At 42.7% G+C, this 19,373-nt stretch overlaps 1 protein-coding gene across 5 annotated transcripts in view; it reads left to right on the forward strand.

Moving 5' to 3' along the window:
• Positions 1-19,373, forward strand: part of LOC138735925 (nipped-B-like protein) — a 1,086,099-nt gene that overhangs the window by 135,830 nt on the left and 930,896 nt on the right. For 4 of the 5 annotated variants that reach the window (XM_069884602.1, XM_069884605.1, XM_069884611.1 and 1 more), the window contains exons 6-7: positions 5,109-5,263; positions 5,930-6,052. In XM_069884602.1, the coding sequence (XP_069740703.1) occupies positions 5,109-5,263; positions 5,930-6,052 (278 nt within the window). The remainder of the gene's footprint in view (positions 1-5,108; positions 5,264-5,929; positions 6,053-19,373) is intronic. The other variant, XM_069884608.1, reaches the window with a different exon arrangement.

Here is a 19,373-nt window from a genome sequence, read left to right on the forward strand (position 1 = left end):
CACCCCTCTACAAACACTGACCCACCCCTCTCCAAACTGACTGACCTACCCCTCTCCAAACTGACTGACCCACCCCTCTGCAAACTGACTGACCCACCCCTCTGCAAACTGACTGACCCACCCCTCTCCAAACTGACTGACCCACCCCTCTCCAAACTGACTGACCCACCCCTCTCCAAACTGACTGAGCCACCCCTCTCCAAACTGACTGAGCCACCCTCTCCAAACTGACTGAGCCACCCCTCTCCAAACTGACTGACCCACCCCTCTCCAAACTGACTGACCCACCCCTCTCCAAACTGACTGACCCACCCCTCTCCAAACTGACTGACCCACCCCTCTCCAAACTGACTGACCCACCCCTCTCCAAACTGACTGACCCACCCCTCTCCAAACTGACTGACCCACCCCTCTCCAAACTGACTGACCCACCCCTCTCCAAACTGACTGACCCACCCCTCTCCAAACTGACTGACCCACCCCTCTCCAAACTGACTGACCCACCCCTCTCCAAACTGACTGACCCACCCCTCTCCAAACTGACTGACCCACTCCTCTCCAAACTGACTGACCCACCCCTCTCCAAACTGACTGACCCACCCCTCTACAAACACTGACCCACCCCTCTCCAAATTGACTGACCCACCCCTCTCCAAACTGACTGACCCACCCCTCTCCAAACTGACTGAGCCACCCCTCTCCAAACTGACTGAGCCACACCTCTCCAAACTGACTGAGCCACCCCTCTCCAAACTGACTGAGCCACCCCTCTCCAAACTGACTGACCCACCCCTCTCCAAACTGACTGACCCACCCCTCTCCAAACTGACTGACCCACCCCTCTCCAAACTGACTGACCCACCCCTCTCCAAACTGACTGACCCACCCCTCTCCAAACTGACTGACCCACCCCTCTCCAAACTGACTGACCCACCCCTCTGCAAACTGACTGACCCACCCCTCTGCAAACTGACTGACCCACCCCTCTGCAAACTGACTGACCCACCCCTCTCCAAACAGACTGACCCACCCCTCTCCAAACTGACTGACCCACCCCTCTGCAAACTGACTGACCCACCCCTCTCCAAACTGACTACCCACCCCTCTACAAACTGACTGACCCACCCCTCTGCAAACTGACTGACCCACCCCTCTCCAAACTGACTGACCCACCCCTCTCCAAACTGACTGACCCACCCCTCTACAAACACTGACCCACCCCTCTCCAAACTGACTGACCCACCCCTCTCCAAACTGACTGACCCACCCCTCTCCAAACTGACTGACCACCCCTCTCCAAACTGACTGACCCACCCCTCTCCAAACTGACTGACCCACCCCTCTGCAAACTGACTGACCCACCCCTCTGCAAACTGACTGACCCACCCCTCTGCAAACTGACTGACCCACCCCTCTCCAAACAGACTGACCCACCCCTCTCCAAACTGACTGACCCACCCCTCTGCAAACTGACTGACCCACCCCTCTCCAAACTGACTACCCACCCCTCTACAAACTGACTGACCCACCCCTCTGCAAACTGACTGACCCACCCCTCTCCAAACTGACTGACCCACCCCTCTGCAAACTGACTGACCCACCCCTCTGCAAACTGACTGACCCACCCCTCTCCAAACTGACTGACCCACCCCTCTACAAACTGACTGACCCACCCCTCTGCAAACTGACTGACCCACCCCTCTGCAAACTGACTGACCCACTCCTCTGCAAACTGACTGACCCACCCCTATCCAAACTGACTGACCCACCCCTCTCCAAACTGACTGACCCACCACTCTCCAAACTGACTGACCCACTCCCCTCCAAACTGACTGACCCACCCCTCTACAAACTGACTGACCCACCCCTCTCCAAACTGACTGACCCACCCCTCTCCAAACTGACTGACCCACCCCTCTCCAAACTGACTGACCCACCCCTCTCCAAACTGACTGACCCACCCCTCTACAAACTGACTGACCCACCCCTCTACAAACTGACTGACCCACCCCTCTCCAAACTGACTGACCCACCCCTCTCCAAACTGACTGACCCACCCCTCTACAAACACTGACCCACCCCTCTACAAACACTGACCCACCCCTCTGCAAACTGACTGACCCACCCCTCTCCAAACTGACTGACCCACCCTCTCCAAACTGACTGACCCACCCCTCTCCAAACTGACTGACCCACCCCTCTCCAAACTGACTGACCCACCCCTCTCCAAACTGACTGACCCACCCCTCTCCAAACTGACTGACCCACCCCTCTCCAAACTGACTGACCCACCCTCTCCAAACTGACTGACCCACCCCTCTCCAAACTGACTGAGCCACCCCTCTCCAAACTGACTGAGCCACCCCTCTCCAAACTGACTGACCCACCCCTCTACAAACTGACTGACCCACCCCTCTACAAACTGACTGACCCACCCCTCTACAAACTGACTGACCCACCCCTCTACAAACTGACTGAGCCACCCCTCTACAAACACTGACCCACCCTTCTCCAAACTGACTATCCCACCCCTCTCCAAACTGACTGACCCACCCCTCTACAAACTGACTGACCCACCCCTCTCCAAACTGACTGACCCACCCCTCTCCAAACTGACTGACCCACCCCTCTCCAAACTGACTGACCCACCCCTCTACAAACACTGACCCACCCCTCTCCAAACTGACTGACCCACCCCTCTACAAACTGACTGACCCACCCAACTCCAAACTGACTGACCCACCCCTCTCCAAACTGACTGATCCACCCCTCTCCAAACTGACTGACCCACCCCTCTCCAAACTGACTGACCCACCCCTCTGCTTTTTCAAGGTCGTTTCTAAAGTCACAGAGCAGGGGTTCTGTGGAAACTATTTTTGACCTCCTTTACTCGTACTAAATTACATTGATTGAACCAATCTCATATCCATCATAATTAGGACATTATTTGGCTCTGAAACCAAATGCAAGTTTTTAACCAGGAATCGGAGATGTGCACATACTCGATTTCCCACTGTATCCCGGCTACCCTCACTTCCCACAGCCCTATTTGTCTCTTTGATTCTGACCACTCTTCACTCACTGTCAAGTGTTTGTGCTCTGCACATTTATCGACGTAAGCCTTTCTAACATTGTCCACATCAAGAAAAAGCTTTTTTAATAATCATGCCTTGGAAAACCCACTTAATGTCTTTCAGAAACATCCTGTAAAGCTGCTGTTGAAGGCATTTCCTATTGCTGGGCAATAGTTACATTCCCAAAACGTGTTACACAGAACAGTATAGCACACAAACAGACCCTTTGGCCCGTAATGTCTATGTCATCCATGATGCCAGATAAATTAATCCCAACTGCCTGCATGTGATCCAGATTCATCCGTTCTCCGCTTTTCATGGTCCTGGGTAAATGCCTGTTAAAAATGTTGTTCTTGTATCTAATCCCATTTGAAATTTAAAGGAAATTTGCTGATACAATTTGTTGAAATTTTTGAGGAATATTCATCTGAAATTACATGGATTTTAAAATTTTCGGAGTAATTACTAAGTGGAAGGAGACTAAATTCAGTAATTAAGAGTATTCAAGTTTTGGGATTCGTAAGGGTTACTTAATGAGAGCAATACACATGACCTGACTGGAACCTCTACAAAGTTCTCTGTTCAGGAACATTTGGTTAAATTTGAAAACTCCATACATCCCTGCTCTTTAGCAAAAGTGAGAGAAGGGAACATTGTGTATAATTAAGCATGAAGTGACTGAACTTGGAGATGTTTCAGTTGATCATGAAGCTGAGTAGGGATTTGGAATGTTACTCATCCCTGACAAAATTGGATATTTTTGGAGAGGTGATCAGATGCATTTCTGTTTATGTTAGTTATTTAGACTTTAAAAGGCATTTTATAAACTCAACTCCCTCACAGGACCCCGGTGATTGAAGTTGAAGTTTATGGAATAGGCTTGCAGCTGCTTGAAAAAAGTTCATTATTGGAGTTGGGTGTCCTGATGGGTTGATAAAATTGAACGGCATTGATCGGGTCACCAGTCAGTATCTTTATGTTCGGGTAATAATGGCCATGGCACACACTAGAGGATACGCATTTAAGGTGGGGGGGGGGGGGAGAATTAAAGATGAACAGGACAAGTTATTTTGGAGTGCGTTGCCAGAAGTGGTGATGGAAGTAGAACCCTAAATATGACATCGATATGCAGGGAATTAAAGGGCACACGTCAAGTGCAAGCAGCAAAGTTTGATATAATTGGGCATCATGTTCAACGCAAATGTATGGGTTGACAGGTTTATTCCTGTGCTGTCCTGTTCCACTATGAACAGAAGAATAGGCTTGAAGTTCAGTGCCTCCGGCTCCCAGCTTCTTCCTGTTTTTTTTGGTTGGTTTATAGTAAAATCAAACTATATTTTTGTTTTTTGATTTTAAGAAGCCTTGTGTGAAAAAAATTAGGATTAGTTAATAAATGGCGTGTAATTTGTGAAAATGTAGCAGCTATCTTTGGGTAGAAAGGGTTTTTAAACAAGCAACACAATGCTTCCCATGAAAGAGACTGATATGTATCCTCTGTGTACCAAATTATAGGTATCGGACATCTTGGGGAATACTGTCTGCAGAAGTTGTGATAGTAGTTGAGCCTGAAATAGTCTTTCAAATCACTCAGTGTTAAGATTGGGACTGGAAATACAGATGTGTTGTAAAGCAATAAAATGATTGGGATACAAATAAAGATCTTTTGGTCATGGAGTCGAGTATTGGCTATTTGTAGAAAAAAATGATCGATCTCTATATCCCCAGAGATTTCCAGTTTCCTGTGGAAAGCTCTGGACTTCCTTTCTACCATTCCAGAGACAGTGAATATATGATTCCTGGTTCTCGAACATCTGGTAGAAGGTTGCTGCAGTGAACAGGCAGTGCGAAAGTGGTCGAAGAAATTATGGCTAATAATTCAACACTGAGCAGTGAACTTTGAACTGGTTGTAACTTCATGTGGTTATTGTTTTAAGATGACAAAATCACTTGCTATTTGATTTCACAACAGTTTGTTGTGGATGAACAGCATAAATGTGAGAATTTGGGTAAACAATGTTTTCTATTTGTCTACAGTCGGTTTGCACCACCTCAGTCAAGTTCTACCAACAGATACATGACTCAACAGAACAGTCCTGTCCCCAGTCCATACGCTCCCCAGAGCCCTTCAGGTTACATCCAATATCCACAACATCCTCCAAGCTACACTCAGCATCAACAAATACAGCAAGGTAAGCAGAAAGAGAATTTTTGTACTTATCACACAGACACATACAGCATGTGTTGAATCAATGCATTATTATTCCACAACTGACCAGTTAAAAAGGATTTCCACAGCATGTGTTGAATCAATGCATTCTTATTCCACAACTGACCAGTTAAAAAGGATTTCCAAACTTCATCGAATGCTGGTTAATCTCCAGGTTGCCTGCTCAAATTAACCAGCTTGTGAAGGAATATCAATTTTTGACCAGGATTCCAGGTTGGGTTGGCTATCTGTCATGGATGGATTAATATAATGGTATATTTTTAAACGCTCGTGGAAGGCAAGCCCGATAAAAGGTAATCCATATAGATGGACATGGATCTCGTAGGTAGCTGACAGGGGCCTTCCACTAGTTTAGCAACTCTCTTGAAGTATGGATTTTGTGTTTACTCATCTATAACTTCTCTTGGGAGTTGCCCATGGTTAAATCTCTTCCCAGCTCCATCTGCTCCTGCAGGGATCTTCTCTACCTTGTATTGGCCTCCTTGCTGTGCTTGCCCAAATCAAGACGACCGAATCTAAATCAGCTTTATTTTGGGATTCAAAATTCTTATCCATCTATTTGGGATGATTTTTTCTGGGCTAGGTGAATGAGATGCTCCGTTCTGAATTCTTGTTTTTCCATCCTTAGAGTTGCATGGTTCCCCTCTGGTATCAGGTCCTACATATTCTGGGAGTCCTCAGAGACCTGTGCAACCCTGTCTGATAATCCAGACTCAGCCTTCTCCGCAGAAGCAGTCAACTTCCACACTAGGTAAAGAATGCACCATTTCAGTTGTCCTGCATAATTCGAGCAGGGCATGAAATAAGTGGAGAAGTGTGGCAAATGTGTGTACCATATCCAAAATGGGCCAACAATGGGAGGGGGGGAGAGGGCAGCAATTGGAACATCTCAATTTTATTTCCTGACGAGTTAGAATACTTGCTGTGGTTGTATACTGATGCTTGCTTAAAAATGGGTACAAATTCCTTTAGTCAAGATATTCCTTTCATTAAATTACTTGGCCTGTTTAGTTTTGTGCAAGAATATTTTGGGTTCTTTTGTTCAATGGTAAGGTTTTGTTCTCCATTGAAAATCATCTTGAAATCTCTTGGTTATCTGGTGTGTATTAAAAAATATATTTTTCCCCATTTTGGTTAAGATTTGTACAGCATGGAAACAAGCCCTTCAGCATAATCTATCCATGCCAACGAAGGTGCCCATCCAAACCTGCCCGATTCACTTATATTTGGCCCACGTCCCTCTAATAATTGTTTATTGTTAAGCATATTGTATAATGTACATAGGCACCAAAATGTTGCTAGAGCTGAACATGTACTTTATATAGAAAAGTTGAAAGCGTCCACCAATAGTATACTTTTAATTGAATTAAAAAGAAACATCACCAAAAAATGAGCTTCCCATCTGGGTACTAAAACTAAATGTATTTTGAGCATCCTGATTATACTGTCTCGATTGATTCCTCGAGCAGCTTGTTTCTTATAGCCACCATTTCTGTGTAGAAAAGGTGGCCTTCAGCTCCTAATATCCTGAATATGCATGAGATTGTCTGATTTTGGAACGAAGGAGGCACAAGCTTGGTCGGAACTTGGAGGGGAGACTGCCTAGGAGCACCAGTTCCTGTAGGTTTCTGTGAGGGGCACAGGACAAAGTGGCGATTTTCTCTCTGCCTTACGGTAGATAAAAGTTGAAGAATTTCATTTATGTTACATTCTAAATGTAGTATAACGTGACAATAATGGAACCTTTACCTTTTTTCTTTTCCTCTTTTAATCTTTTCCCTCCCACCATAAACTTTTCCCCTCTAGTTTTCAATTCTCCGATCTTGGGTTAAAGACTGATCATCCACCCTGTATGTGCCCCTCAATTCCAGTTTGTCCAATCTTTCCTTGCAAGTTGAATCCTCAGCCCTAACAACGTTCTTGTGTATCTTTTATGCATCTTTTCCAGGTTAATGTCATCCTTCCTAGAGCTGGGCAATCAAAACTGCACACAATACTTCAAGTGCAGTCTCATTCAGCTGTGGCATGAAGTCCCAAATCCTGTGCTCAGTGCCATGGCCAACGAAGGCAAGAGTGCCATTCGCTGCCTTCACTACCGTATCTACCTGTTCCACCACTATGAGGAAATTATGCACTTGTACCCTTATGTATCTTTGTTCTATAAAATTTCTTGGTGGGGGGGGGAGGAAGAGGGGGAGGGTCCTGCCATTCTGCCTGGTTTACTTTCCAAAATGCATCACATGCATTTGTCTGAGTTAACTTCGTCTGCCATTATTTTACTCACTTTTTCAGTTGATCGAGATCCTGTTCTAACCTTAGACAACCTTCATCACTGTTTGCTACATCAAATTTGGTGTCATTTGCAAACTTGCTCAATATGTCACTGACATTTTCATGCAGAATGTTGATACAGAAACATGACACTCAACGACACAATTTTGTTGTTTTCATTGTGTTGCTGTTGAGGCAAGACTTCAGTCTAAGAAAAGTAGATTTCAATTAGCTGTCCTTGTGCAATGATGCTCTTCATCATTCACAACTGATCACATACCTCCATCTGTGGCACTTCTGTATTTACAACTCAAAATCCTTCTCAAATGGTAAATACAAAATCCAGAACTCTCTCAGTGACATTTATGTCGTCATAATGCAAAGCAAATTTGTGGTTGATGATGAATTCCAAGACACATCAATATAATTAAACTCTACAAAAGTGATGTATGACAATGCACTTGTTTTGTCATTTCATTCTTTATTGATCGCACTATGAACCATATCAACCAAAATATTTACAGATGTATCTTTTTAAATATCTACAGTGACATTTTCTTTTTTTTCCCCTCCATCCCTCCCTCCCCCCTTCCCACCCTTTGTCATTTCATTTTATACGGTGGATTCTTTTAATTGTTCCCAGGGACTAATTAATAGATGAAATGCTTATTATATACATAGAGAAGTGCAGGTGATACAATGAGAGGAAAGGCACCACGAGTCAAAGTTATACAGCACGAAGCAGACTCTTTGGCCCAACTCATTCAGGTTGAACAAGTTGGTATCCTCGGCAAGATTATTTTTCCGCATTGTATCCATAAATTTTTCCAAATTTTGTTATTGTACCCGCTTCCACAGTTTCCTCTGCTGGCTTGTTCCACCTATGGACAACACTGAGTGAAAATATTGCCCATCAGGTTGTCAAATCTCTCTCCTCTCACCTGAAACTTATGGCCTGTGGTTTTAGAATCATCTACTTGAGGGTAAAGACTGTGAGCTTTCACTTTATTCATAGTCTTGCAGCATGAAACGCAGGCCTGGCTTGTCTGTGCCCCTGCTTTAGTTGGACTTGCCAACATTTGGCCTATGCCCTTCCAAGTCCCTTTCATCCATGTAATATTTCTTTGAGCAAACTAAAGTTCCTGTCATTACCACCTGGGAAGCTCCTTCTATATCCCACTGTGGTCCTTATAATTTATAAATCCTGAGAGATCATCCTCAGTGTAGTGACTTCCTTCCTATTCACTTATATAATCACTTGGAGGCTGTAGGAGTTTGTCTGCCAGACATTTTCAATCATTTCCAATACAAGTTAAGGTGTATTTAAATCTTATTGTTAACAAAAAAATTGCAACTTGTTTTTCAAACTTTATTTAAACTATTTCAAAATACTTTACCTAAATTAAAAATCAAAACAGAATTACAAATAACCCCAACCCACCCACCCCCACCCTCAGCAAGCCCTGCAAGGGGAGCATATAAAAAAAATAAAAAACATACAATAATTTAAGATATTACCAACCCCATACATTTCAAGTAAAGCGACCACATCCGGAAAACAAAATTATCATATAAATTATGTTATTTTTTCCATATAAATACAAGATCTCAACTCATTATGCCAACGAGCTATATCCACTTCTATGTCATCCTTCCAAGGAATCACCCCACATTTATGCCACTACAGCCAACGCTAAGTGAAGAAAATTGATCTGAAACTTATCCAACCCCAGATCATTAAATGGGACAATATAACCCAACAAAAATGGATCTCATAAAAATTTAGTTTTAAACAGTTTTTGAAGAAATTCCCTTAAATTTTTTTGACAAAATGGTTGAACCCTATCAGAAAACCTAACTGAATGTAAAAATGTTCCTATACAATGTCCACATATAAAGCACAACTCCGAATTACTAAATCCATATTTCTTCAATTTCTCAGGGGTCAGATACAACTGATGTAAAAAATTATAATTACCCATACTATATCTTATATTGAGCAATTTAGTCACTCCATCATGGCACATAATCTCCCAATTGACCTGATTAATATCACAAATTAAATCATTCTCTCATTTAATCCTAGATTTATCTAAGTTTACTTTATCCATAGTCTTGCAACAATGTATATGTATCTGAAATAAAACCCTTATTTAATGAATGAGAAGTGAATGATTCAAATTTCGTTAACTTCGGAATTTTCATTTCTCTTCCAAAATTATCTTTCACTAATGCTCTAACTGGATAACAGACAAATAAAGAATTCGCTGAAATTCTAAATTTTACCCTAAGTTGATTAAAAGAAAGAATTGACCTTCTTCAAGACAATCCTCCAACACGTTTATACCTTTAATCTGCCCTTCCTTTAAAAATCTATTATTCAACAAAAAGGGGATCAATTTATTTTGATATAATGGAGTTTGAATTGATATTTTACCTTTCGTACCTAGAATAAAGTTGCTTTTGTTCCAAATCTCTAACAAATGTTTTACAATCGGTACATTATATATCTGTAATGTAAAATGATGCGGATAAGACTCTGAAATAATCCAACATGCGATTAATAAATTTTAATAATAACGGTAATATTAAAAAAAGACAGATCCTTTGAATGTAGCTTCATATCAGCCAATTTCTTTATTGAACATGGACTATAAAATAATAGTGAAGTTATTGGCAAATAGACTTGGTAAATATTTGGCTCAATTAGTACATTTGGATCAGACGGGTTTTATTAAGAATACGTATGCCTCTGACAATATTCTTAGAGTGATTCTATTGATCAATGCATCTCGTCAGCAACCCAACCTACCAATGGTAGGCACACTTGATGCGGAAGAAAGCATTTGACAGGGTGGAGTGGAATTTTTTATTTAAAGTAATGGAGAAGTTTAAATTTGGACCTTATCTTTAAGGCATTATATAATAATCCAGTTGCTAGGGTGGCGACAAATGGTCAAACCTCTCCATTATTTAAATTATCACATTCAACTCGTCAAGGTTGTCCTTTGTCGCCAGCTCTATTTGCGTTGGTCATCAAACCTTTACCTCAAGCGATATGGCAGAATGAGAATATTAGAGGAATAAGGATATTTGATGATGAATATAAGATAAATTTGTTTGCAGATGATGTTTTGATATATTTAACACATCCGGAACAATCTTTAATTCATTTGCAAAAATGTTTAGAACAATATGGAGCATTGTCTGGATATAAGGTGAACTGGGACAAAAGTGAAATATTACCAATTTCAGATGCAAATTACAATCAGTGTAGGAAATTACTAGATTGCGTTGGACTGACAAAGTTAAGTATTTGGTTAAGTATTGATGTAAAAACTCAATCATTGTATAAATTAAATTATGTACCATTAATGAGAAAGATTTAGGCTGATTTGATTAAATGGAAAGATCGTCCTTTGTCATTAAAAGGTCGAGTAAATTGTATCAAGATTATTGTTTTTCCACGTATTCAATATCTTTTTCAGTCGATTCCTTGTTAACTTTCAAAATCTTTTTTTCAGGATTTGAATAAGATAGTATGACAATTTATATGGAAAGGAAAATTAGCTAGATTAACGCTGCATAAATTGACTTGGAAATATGCTTTGGGAGGTTTACAATTACCTAATTTTCAAAATTATTACGAAGCTGCTCAAAAAATAGTAACCTTCTTTACTGATATTCTATCTAGTAGATTATTAACAACAGAACATACGTATTAAAGTTAATGAGGCCTAAATGATGTTCAAATGATACTTAAATGATAGTGAGATGTTCAATAGATTTTGTCAACCCCTAACTTGCCCTTCTTCTGTTTTCCAACTGCCGACACATGTGCATAACCTCTGTGCATGCTCCTTTGGGTGGTGTGCTGTCCCTGGCTCCAACCGCTGTTCTGCCGGGGCCGAGCGCATATGCATACCATGCTCCATGGCGCATGTGTACTGGTGGACATGCCGGCCTGGCTGACATTGTCGCTGCTGAGGCTGAGCCAACCGTGCATGTGTTGCCTACGCTCAAGGTGAAAAGAAAAGACCCTCTCTCTATAACTCATACCCTCTAGTCCCATTTTATGCTTTTGAACCTCCTGTGCAGCCTTTCCAACTTGATTCCTTCCTTTAGCTGAGCAATTGCATTTTAATTGTACACTTGAATATTGAGGTCACAACTTTTGAAGGGTAGCATGCCAAATGCCACCCTTGCCATGTTGTATGACTGAGTTGCAATTTTCAAAGAATTATACACTAGTGCCTTCGGGTCTCCAGTGACCTGCCAAGGTGCAACAACTCATACTTTTCAGAGTTAAATTCCATTTGGCACACCTTGGCCAACTTTTCCGATTGATCCAGATCCTTTTGTGAATTTAAATGTCCTTCCACACTGTGCACAACACCACCAGTTTTGGTGTCAGTTGAAAATTTACTAATCATGTTAACTACACTGTCATTCAAATCAGTAATAAAGACAAAAATAAGAGTTCTGACCTTGTGGCACATCACTGGCCTAAGGCCTCCAATCAGAAAAACAACACTCCACAACTTACCTGCTGACTCTTTTCAATAATTTAGTGCAAAAGATTCAGATGGGGTAGAATTTGTCAGGTCTCGACAAGGTTTGTGGACAAATCAACTAGAGAAGAGGCCTTTCTAATTGTACTACTGGGTAATAAACTTGATCAGGTGACAGACCTCTTAGTGAGCGAGTATTCTGGAGACAGTGACCACAACTTGCTGACCTTTAGCATGGCTATGGACAAGGATAGGGGTAAACAAAATGATAAAGTGTTCATAGGGAAGGGCTAATTGCTGTGGGATAAGGCAGGAACTTTGGCGAATAAATTTGGAACAGGTCTTCTCAGGGAAATGCACATGTAGGAACCTCTTGGGTGGAGATCTGGATAGGTTTGTCCCAAAGGACAATGTAGGGTAAAGTAACCATGGTTGACAAGATAGGTGGAACAGTGAGTCAGGAGAAAGAAGGAAGGTTTAGGAAACAGAAGTCAGGAAGGGGTCGTGATAATTGTATGGCAGCCAGGAAGAAGCAGTAAAAAAAGAACTTGGGAGAGCTGGAAGGGAGCATGAGAAGAAATTGGCAAATGGGATCAAGGAAAGCCTAAAGGTGTTGTACACGGATATGAAGAACAAAAGAACGATGAAACTAAGGGTAGAACCTATTCAGGATAATTGGGGCGGTGGGGGGGGGGAGAATCATATACCTGGAGGCAGAAGAGGTAGGGGAGTCCTTAATTAATGCTTTGCTCCATTATTCTCTAGGGAGAGGGACTTGGTGACTATGAGATCAGTGCAGAATAGGCTAATGTGCTGGAGCATCTTCCTCTTTCTTAACCTCAACTAACTATCCAAATATTTGGATTGGTAAGTCCCCTGTAAATACCCTAGGTTATTGCAGGAAATGAGGGAAGAGATGACTAGAGCATTGGTGATCTTTGTGTCTTCCCTGGTCACAGGAGAGGTACAGGACGGTTGGAGAATGGCCAACGTAGTCTGATTGTTTAAGGGAGACCAGACAGTGATGATTTATGAGCATTTATATAGGGGTCGTCAGTGTGTCTTTGTGCGAGGCAAGGCCGTGCCTCATGAACCTAATTGCATTTCAAGGAGGTAACAAGTGATATTAACGATAAGGCAGGGGAAGTGGTGTAGATGGATTTTAGTAAAGCATTTGACAAGGTTCCCCCACAGTAGACCCATTCGGAAAGTCAAGAGATACAAGAAACATTGGCTGCTTGGATTCTGAATTGCCTTGTCTACAGAAAACAAAGGGTAGTAATAGGAGGAACATATTCTGCCTGGAGGCGAGTGTCTAATAGTGTTCCATAGGGATCTGTTCTGGGGCGCCCTGCTCTTAGTTACAGAGACATACAACATAACCGCACAGTACAGGCTCTTCAGTTCACAATTTTGTGTCAACCTATATACACCTACCAAAAGAAAACTCAACCCTCCCTACCTCATAACCCTCTATTTTTCTTTCATCCATGAGCCTCTTAAATCCCGCCATTGTTCTAGCCTCCACCACCCCTCCTGGCTATGCATTCTGGGTACCACCCCTCCTGGCTATGCCTTTTGGGGACCACCACTCCTGGCTATGCCTTCTGGGTACCACCACTCCTGGCTCTGCCTTCTGGGTACCGCCACTCCTGGCTATGCATTCTGGGTACCGCCACTCCTGGCTATGCATTCTGGGTACCGCCACTCCTGGCTATGCCTTCTGGGTACCACCACTCCTGGCTATGCATTCTGGGTACCGCCACTCCTGGCTATGCATTCTGGGTACCGCCACTCCTGGCTATTCCTTCTGGGTACCGCCACTCCTGGCTATGCATTCTGGGTACCACCCCTCCTGGCTATGCATTCTGGGTACCGCCACTCCTGGCTATGCCTTCTGGGTACCACCACTCCTGGTTATGCCTTTTGGGTACCACCACTCCTGGCTCTGCCTTCTGGGTACCACCACTCCTGGCTATGCCTTCTGGGTACCACCACTCCTGGCTATGCCTTCTGGGTACCACCACTCCTGGCTATGCATTCTGGGTACCGCCACTCCTGGCTATGCATTCTGGGTACCGCCACTCCTGGCTATGCATTCTGGGTACCGCCACTCCTGGCTATGCATTCTGGGTACCGCCACTCCTGGCTATGCATTCTGGGTACCGCCACTCCTGGCTATGCGTTCTGGGTACCCATGACTATGTTAAAAAACATAACCCTAATGTTGCTCTCCTTAAACTTTCCTCTCTTCACTTTGTACAGTTCTTTTCTGGCGTTTGCTCCTCCTACCCTTGGAGAAAGCATTCTAACCCATTCTCTTTATTAATGCCAATATGATCAAGTATTTCACTCTGCTTTCAGTCATCCTTACTATTGCCAAATACTGAAGTAAAGTATTCTCGAAGGGCCTGTGCTACCTCCTCGGACTCTATGAACATGTTTCCACTATCATCCCTCATCCTCATACAACTTTGAGTCTTGTTCTTCACATACTTGTAGAATTCATTAGGGTTTTCTTTCATCCTGCTTGCCTAAGGTTTTCACATGGTCTCTCCTTGCTTTCCTGAGTCCTTTTTCAAGCTCTCTTAACAATGTTACAATTCTCTGGAGCTCTCTCAGTTCCTATCTTAAACCTCGCATAAGCTCTTCTTTTTTTCTTAACTACATTTTCTACATCCTTTGTACACCATGGTTCTTTATATTACCAACCTTTTCCTGCTTCAATGAAATATTCTTGTGTAGAGCGCCATGCAAATGTTCTGAACATTTTTTAATCAATATATTAAATTTTAAATTTGGACATAGAGCACAATAGCAGGCCCTTTCAGCCCACAAGACCGTGCTGCCCAATGATCGGTGGGAGGAAATCGGAGCACCCAGAGGAAACCCACACAGACACGAGGAGAACGTACAAACTCCTTCCTGACAGCGCAGGATTCAAACCCCGGTCCCGACTGATAGTGTGCTGTAATAGCATTGCGTCAACAGTACCTTTCTCTGTGAGAGACTTGGATAGATTATGAAAATGGGCAGAGAAGTGGCAAATGAAATCCAATGTTGGAAAGTGTCTGGTCATGCACTTTGGTAGAAGGAATAAAAGGCCCGACTAATATTTAGATGGGGAGAAAATTATAAATCAGAGCTATAAATGGACTTGGGAGTGCTTGTGCAGGGAACCCTAAAGGTTAACCCTCAGGCTGAGTCGCTGATGAAGAAGGTGAATGCAGTGTTGGTATTCATATCTAAAGGAATAGGATATAAGAGCAGGGATGTGATGTTGAGGCTTTATAAGGCACTGGTGAGGCCTCACCTGCAATATGGGGCACAGTATGGGGCTCCTTATTTAAGAAACCATGTGTGGGCATTGAAGAGGGTTCAGAGAAGATTCACAAAAATGATTCCTGAATGAAGGGATTAGCTAATGAGCAATGTTTCTTGGACTGTACTCCTTGGGGTTCAGAAGAATGGGGTGGGGGGGGGAACCCCGTAGAAGCATTTTGAATATTGAAAGTCCTGGGCAAATAGATGCAGAAAGGTTGTTTCCCGATAAAGGAGTGTAAGACATCAGGCCACAACTTCAGGATTGAAGGGCACCCATTGAAAAGACGGGGCACCCTTTTAAAATGATTAAATTTTTATTATGTTCTTATTTTTGTTTTTTTTCTACAACTAGAAGAGATGGATCAATTTAGATATTCACAATGTGTATCACAATATTAGAATATGAGGTGAAATTCTCATAAGGATATTTCAATTTTTTGAGCATTATATAAGACAATGTATAATTAATATGTGACATATTCTGTATTGCATTATATAAAAGCTATATAATTAATTAATATCTAACCAATATATACATGTAATATTTTTCACTATCAAATGAATAAAAATATTTTAAAAAGAAAAGAGATGTGGAGGAATTTCTTTAGCCAGAGAGTGGTGAACCCCTGCAATTTTCTGCCACAGGCGGCTGTGGAGGCCAGGCCGTTGGGTGTATTTAAGGTAGAGATTGATAGGTATCTGAATAGTCAGGTTATGGGGAGAAGCCAGGGGAGTAGGGTTGAGTGGGAGAATGGATCAGCTCGTGGTGGAATGGTGAAGCGGACTTGATGGGCTGGAAGACCTATGTCTATTCCTGAATCTTATCGTTAATTCATTTGCTCCAAATTTATTTTCCAAAGCTCTTCAGCCAATCATTCATCTGCCACAACATCTTATTCCTGCCCTCACTGATGTGTGGCACAGGCATTACCCCCAAAATTACTACCTTTGAGGTCCTGATTTTCAGTTTCCTTCCTCTCTACATCATTGGTGCCAACATGGACCATGGCATCTGGCTGCTTACCATCCCGCTTGAGAATGCTGTGGCCTTGATCAGAGACATCTCTGACCCTGGCACCTGGGTGGCAACATGCCTTCCAGGAGCCTTGATCTTGTTCACAGAACTTCCTATCTCTTCACCTATCTATAAAATCCCCAATCAATATCACTCTTCTTCTCCCTCTTCCCTTCTTAGCCAAAGGGCCAGACTTTAATTAGTACCGTATGTTAAAAATGCAGTCAGCTTACAATTTGATGTGCATTTCTCTCTGTGAATAAACTTATGTTCCTTTCCTTGATTCAAGCATTGAATTTCTCCAAACTGGAGTTGTGAACCAATATTCTGTATGACATTGATTACTATGTATTTATCCCACGTTCTTATACTGTCCATTGCATCAAACAACAGCACAAATAGATGCCATTGCTGGAATGTTTTCGATTCAAATCCATAAACCAAATAGATTAAATATTGTTATCCCATTTTCTTCATTGTTGAGCTTTTGGCCCACCTTTTTTACCCTGTTACAAAGGCTGGCAATATTCATTTTGATGAGATCAATAACTTTGTGTACTATTTCAGCTCTCACTGAAACATTCACCTATACCATTGTTAGCTAGATGGCATTTCATCAGGGCAAGTGTGATGGGTTGGACTTTGGGAGATCACATATAACTGCGTATGCTTAGTGGTAGGACTTTTAAAAGCATTGATCTACAGAGGAATCTTGGGGAGCAAGTCCATAGCTTCCCGAATACGGAAGCACAAATAGATGGGGTTTTAAAAAAAATGTACCTAGGCTTGCCTTCATTGGTTGCAGTATAAAAATGAGCAAATCATGTTACAGCTGTTAGACCACATTTAGAATATATCGTGCCATTTTGGTTTCAGCATCTCAGTCAGGAGTTTCAACAAGATTTTGCATGGATCTGTTCAAGAAACACTGGTCTGAGATTTTTATAAATGACTCAGATGAAGAAGTTGAGGGGCCTATGTTTGCAGATGACACTGATGTTGAAGGTGTGTATAGCACAGAAGGATGTTGTAATCTACAACAGGATGTAGAGGTGGGCAGAAAAGTGGCAGAAGCAGTTAAATCTGGATGAGAATGAAGTGATGTACTGTGGAAGGTTGAAATTGAAGGTGGAGTACATGATTAATGGCAGGATTTTTAACGGTGTGGAGGAAAAAAAGAATCTCATAGTTGTATGTGATGTATGTATAAATCTGAACATCCCAATTGGCTGCATATGCTGATTGGGTGGTTAAGGTGTGTGTTGTCCTTCATTAATTGGGGATTGAGTTCAGGAGCCGTGAGGTAATATTGCAGTTCTGTTAAACTCGGGTGAGACTACACTTGGGGTATTGTGATTGGTTCTAGTTGCTTCATTACAGGAAGGATGGAGAAGTTTTGGTGAGCGTGCAAGGTTTACTGAGCTCGGGCTTTTCTCTTTGGAGCCATGAAGAATGAGAAACTTAATGACGATGTATAAGATTGAGAGGCTTTGTCCTGGGACGACAATAGCAAATACTGGAGGACATCTGTTTAGGATGAGTAGAAGAAAATTGAAGGGAAATGTCTGAGGTTTTTTTGATTCATTGCTGGGGATGGTGGTGAATGCTGGTACAAGAAGCACATTTAAAAGCTTCATCAATGACACATGAAAATGCAATAAAAATGGAGGGCTGTGGATGTGGTGAAATAATTGTTATGGAGTAGGTTTACTGCTAGAGAAGTAATAATGGGAGAGAAGGAGATGGCAGAGGAACTAAATGAGTATTTTGCACCAGTCTTCACTGTGGAGGACACTAGTAGTATTGCAGATGTTGAAGGGGATCAGGGAAGAGAAGGGAGTGCAGTTATTTTTTTAAGGGAGAAGTTGTTTAGAAAGCTGACTGGTCTCAGAGGGGATAAGTCTCCCGGACCAGATGGATTGCACCTTAGTGCTTTGAAAGAAGTAATGGTAGAAATTGTTGAGGCATTGGTTATGATCTTTCTGGAATCAATAAATTCTGGTATGGTGCTGGAGGGCTGTAAAATTGCTAATGTCACCACCCCTCTCCCCCCACCATTCAGGAAGGGAGAGAGGCAGCAGAAAGGGAATTATAGGATGATTAGCGTGACATTAGTGTTAGGGAAGATGTTGACAAGGATGAGTTTCCAGTAAACTTGGAGGCACGTGACAAGATTGGCCAAAGTCAGCAGGCTTCCTCAAGGAAAAACTTGCTTGACAAGCAGGCTGGATAAGGGACATTGAGATTTCAGATTTATTGTCAGAGTACATATGTGACATTACATCCAACCCTGAGATTCTCTTTCCTGTGGCCAGGCAGAATTACCACTTATTGGGAGTGCAAAAAAAACTGCACAATGTACACTATGAGTGCAAATAATGATATGTAAACTGTACCATACAGAGAGAAAAGAAAACCAAGTGCAAAAGTAAGAGACCTTAAATGAGTCCCTGATTGAGTGATGTTCAGGAGTCTGATGATAGAAGGATATCATCTGTACCTGAACCTGCTGGTGTGAGTCTTGTGGCACCAACACCCCTTTCCTGATGGCAGCAGCGAGAACAGAGCGTGTGCTGGGTGGGGTGGATCCTTGATGATTGCCGCTGCTCTCTGACAGCAATGTTCCATGTAAATGTTCTTGATGGTGGGAAGGATTTTGCCTGTGATGTTCTGGGCTGTGTCCGTTACCTTTTGCTGGGCTTTACGTTCAGGGGAATTGTCCTCGAACCAGACCATGATGCAGCTGGTCAGCACACTTTCCACCACATATCTGTAGAAATTTGCCAGGGTTTCTGATCTGGGTTCACACCAATCCTCTGCAAACTCCTGGGAAGTAGAGGCACTGATATGCTTTATTCGTGATGCCTTTAGTGTGTTCGTTCCAGGAAAGACCTTCTGAGATAGTGACTCCCAAGCACTTAAATTTGCTCACCTCTCCATCTCTGATTTCC

The sequence above is a fragment of the Narcine bancroftii genome, chromosome 1 (assembly GCF_036971445.1).
Source record: "Narcine bancroftii isolate sNarBan1 chromosome 1, sNarBan1.hap1, whole genome shotgun sequence".
In the NCBI taxonomy this organism is placed as follows: domain Eukaryota; kingdom Metazoa; phylum Chordata; class Chondrichthyes; order Torpediniformes; family Narcinidae; genus Narcine; species Narcine bancroftii.